Raw genomic sequence first — 3279 nt, 5'->3', positions numbered from 1 at the left:
TCTCTTATTGAACCTAAAAATATAGCTAAGGCTTTGCAGGATGCAGACTGGGTAAATGCAATGCAAGATGAACTCAATTAGTTTGAAAGGAGTCAAGTTTGGTATCTGGTTCCAAGACCCAAGGACAGATCAGTAATTGGCACTAAATGAGTGTTTAGAAACAAACTTGATGAAGATAAAACTGTTACAAGGAACAAGGTAAGGTTGGTGGTTCAAGGTTATAGCCAAGAGGAAGGCATAGACTATGATGAGACCTTTGCTCCTGTTGCAAGGTTAGAAGCAATAAGACTCCTCATAGCCTTTGTTTCATACATGGAATTCACTCTTCACCAGATGGACGTCAAAAGTGCCTTCCTAAATGGCTACTTAAAGGAAGAGGTGTTTGTCAAACAACCTCTAGGGTTTGAATGCAAGGACTGTTCGGATCATGTATACAAACTAGACAAGGCACTCTATGGACTCAAGCAAGCTCCTAGAGCATGGAATGAACGACTATCCAAGTTCTTGCTTGAACATGGCTACAAGAGAGGTTAAATTGATAGCACTCTATTCTTGAGGGAAAAAGATAAGGATCTTCTTGTAGTACAAATATATGTTGATGACATAATTTTTGGAGCAACCACTGAAAAACTAAGTAAGGAATTTGCTAAACTTATGGGGAGTGAATTTGAAATGTGTATGATGGGTGAGCTTAATTTCTTCTTAGGCTTAAAAATTAAACAAAACTCAAATGGAACCATGATCCATCAGCAGAAATATGCAAAAGAGTTGATTAAGAAGTTTAAAATAGAAGAATCAAAGGAAATAGACACTCATATTGCAACAGCTACAAAATTGGACATAGATGAACCTGGTTCATCTGTTGATCAGAAGTTGTATAAGGGTATGATTGGTTCACTTTTGTATCTTACTGCTAGCAGACTTGACATTATTTTCAGTGTAGGGCTTTATGCTCGATTTCAAGCAAATCCCAAGGAATACCACTTGACTACTGTCAAGAGAATATTGAGATACTTGAAAGGAACTACTGATATTTTGCCTTTGGTATCCAAAAGGTAGCAACTTTAACTTAGTGGGATATGCTGATGCTGACTATGCAAGTTTTCTTATGGAGAGGAAGATCACCCCAGGTATGACACACTTCCTTGGTTCATGTCTTGTGGCATGGGCTACTAAAAAGCAAAATTCAGTGGCCCTATCTACTGCTGAAGTTGAGTATGTTGTTGCTGTTTCCTGTTGTGCTCAATTGTTGTGGATCAAATAACAGTTGATGGATTTTGGTATTGAAGTTTCTTGTATCCCTATTTTCTGTGATGACACTAGTGCTATTAGTATGACTAAGAAATCGGTTCATCATAAGAGAACTAAGTACATAGATGTTAGACACCATTTTTTGAGGGAAAACTATGAGAAAGGACTGATCTCTATAGAATTTTGTGCTACTGATAAATAGATTGTTGACATCTTCACAAAAGTACTGAGTATAGAGCACTTTAAAAGGAACATGTTAGAACTAGGTATGATTAAGATCACCTAATGGGACCAGTTCAGGATGCATAATGAAAAAAAAAACAAAAAAAAATATTTTTTTTGGTTAGAAAGTCTGGAACTTGTGTAAATATCTAGATTAATTTTTGCTCAGTCTCATACTGTAAATAGTATACTCCTGTGACATGTGTTGATATGACTCACTGATCTCTAACAAAATTTTCTCTATTTTGGTAAATTGAGGCATGATCAAGAGGATTCTTAGTGAAGAACCTGGTTCATCAGTATGGGTTTATCTGAATAACGAGGTATGTTTTCTACACTTTGCATAATTAAAAATATTAATATTTAATTCATGAGCAGAGTCCTACCTATGTTCAAAAACTTCAGAAAAACCTAGCCTTTTGCGTTTGAACCAGTTCCGTCCCAAACTAGAATCCTCACTGTGTTAGAACGCCTAGATTCTAGGGAAACCTAACCATCTATTCAAACTGAAATTTTAGGGTGATAAGACTCCTATTTGACTACTAAAAGTTTTCGTTATGTATTAAATACACCTTCTCCTTTAACTTCATCATCACCACCACTGCCACTCCTCCAAAATTTCCATAATCGTCAAAAATTTTCTCTCTTCTCTCCTCTTCGCTTCTAAAAATTCTCCACACACATCCCCTTTTCTCACTGAATTAGCAAAGATGACCAACCCCCAAGACAACCCTGGCACACCTCCACAACCTACCCCCTCTGATTCCTTCACTTCTCCTCAACCCAGCACAACCCCCCAACCTAGGAGAAGGCGAGTGAAGATTCTTGCTCGCAAAACTGTGGCTACAGGTGAGCTTTCAAAGAAATTGAACGCAAAATTAAAGGCTAGCCAAGCCCAAGATTCTGAAAACTCAGATGACTCCTTCAAATCTACGAGTGAGGGGGAAGGAACTGGGTCTTCTGATTCTGAGAAAGCTCAAAATCCCCCTTCTAAGGTACGTTCTGTTCTAGTTGAAAATTTGGACAATAGGTTTGTTCTGGTTAGGTCTGTTATGAATATGGAAATGCCTGAGTCAAGAAGGAGAGGAGGTAAAAATAAAAGTGAAAAAGAAAAGGAGAGTGAGGGTGTGAGTAGTGATGTGAGGGGGAAAGGGAAAGAAGTGGATGAATCATCACCCACTTCTAAAATGGTTAGACCGGCTATCTGTGGGGCTGAACATGAAAGTATGGAAGAAAGTAGCAAGAAAATAGGGGAAGTGGTTCAGGGGAGGCTACTAAAGGGTTGGTTAATCTCAGTTCACAGGGAGATAATCTGGTTCATCTATTGAGGAGACCCTAGCAGACCTTCTGAAGAAAGCAGATGCAAGCTATAATCCAAAGAAAAGGAGAACCTCAACACCGAAAGCCCACATCACTACAAAAACTACTAAGAAAAGGAAGGCTACTTCTCCAACAACTACTGAGATTCCTCTACCAAAAGGAAGGACCACAAGGAGTAAGTTAAAGCAGAGTGAGGATGAGTTACAAAAGGCTATGGCAGAAAGCAAGAAGAAAATAATGGACAAAGGGAAAGCTAAGGTTGCAGAGCCCGTTGAGACTGTTGATGTGGATAGGATGGACCCAATCCATCAAGATGAACATGTGACTGTGAATGTAGAGGTTCAGATCCCTAAGCCAAAGAAAACCACGGCTTCTTCCAAGAAGTCTTCATCTGTTTCCAAGGCTGTTGAACCTTCTTTTTTAGCTAAAAGAACAAGGTCTGCTGCGAAAGCCAAGCAAGTTAACATTACTGAAGAAGAAGATTGA

General features: G+C 38.8%; 1 protein-coding gene across 1 annotated transcript; it reads left to right on the top strand.

Annotated features, from left to right (window-relative positions):
• Nucleotides 1-2183: 2183 nt before the first annotated feature.
• Nucleotides 2184-3279, top strand: LOC138876075 (uncharacterized). The gene is made up of 2 exons (XM_070154967.1): nt 2184-2663; nt 2806-3279. Exons 1-2 carry the CDS (start codon nt 2184-2186, stop codon nt 3277-3279), a joined length of 954 nt encoding a protein of 317 aa, XP_070011068.1.

Source organism: Nicotiana sylvestris, chromosome 8, assembly GCF_000393655.2.
Source record: "Nicotiana sylvestris chromosome 8, ASM39365v2, whole genome shotgun sequence".
Taxonomy (NCBI): Eukaryota; Viridiplantae; Streptophyta; class Magnoliopsida; order Solanales; family Solanaceae; genus Nicotiana; species Nicotiana sylvestris.
The sequence above is the reverse complement of the archived record's forward strand: the minus strand, read 5'-3'. Positions and strand labels throughout refer to the sequence as shown.

Coding starts and splice junctions, on each gene's coding strand:
- LOC138876075 (XM_070154967.1), top strand. CDS start 2,184: ATGACCAACCCCCAAGACAACCCTGGCACACCTCCACAACCTACCCCC. Junction 2,664..2,805: donor CATCACCCACTTCTAAAATG/GTTAGACCGGCT, acceptor TCTATTGAGGAG/ACCCTAGCAGACCTTCTGAA.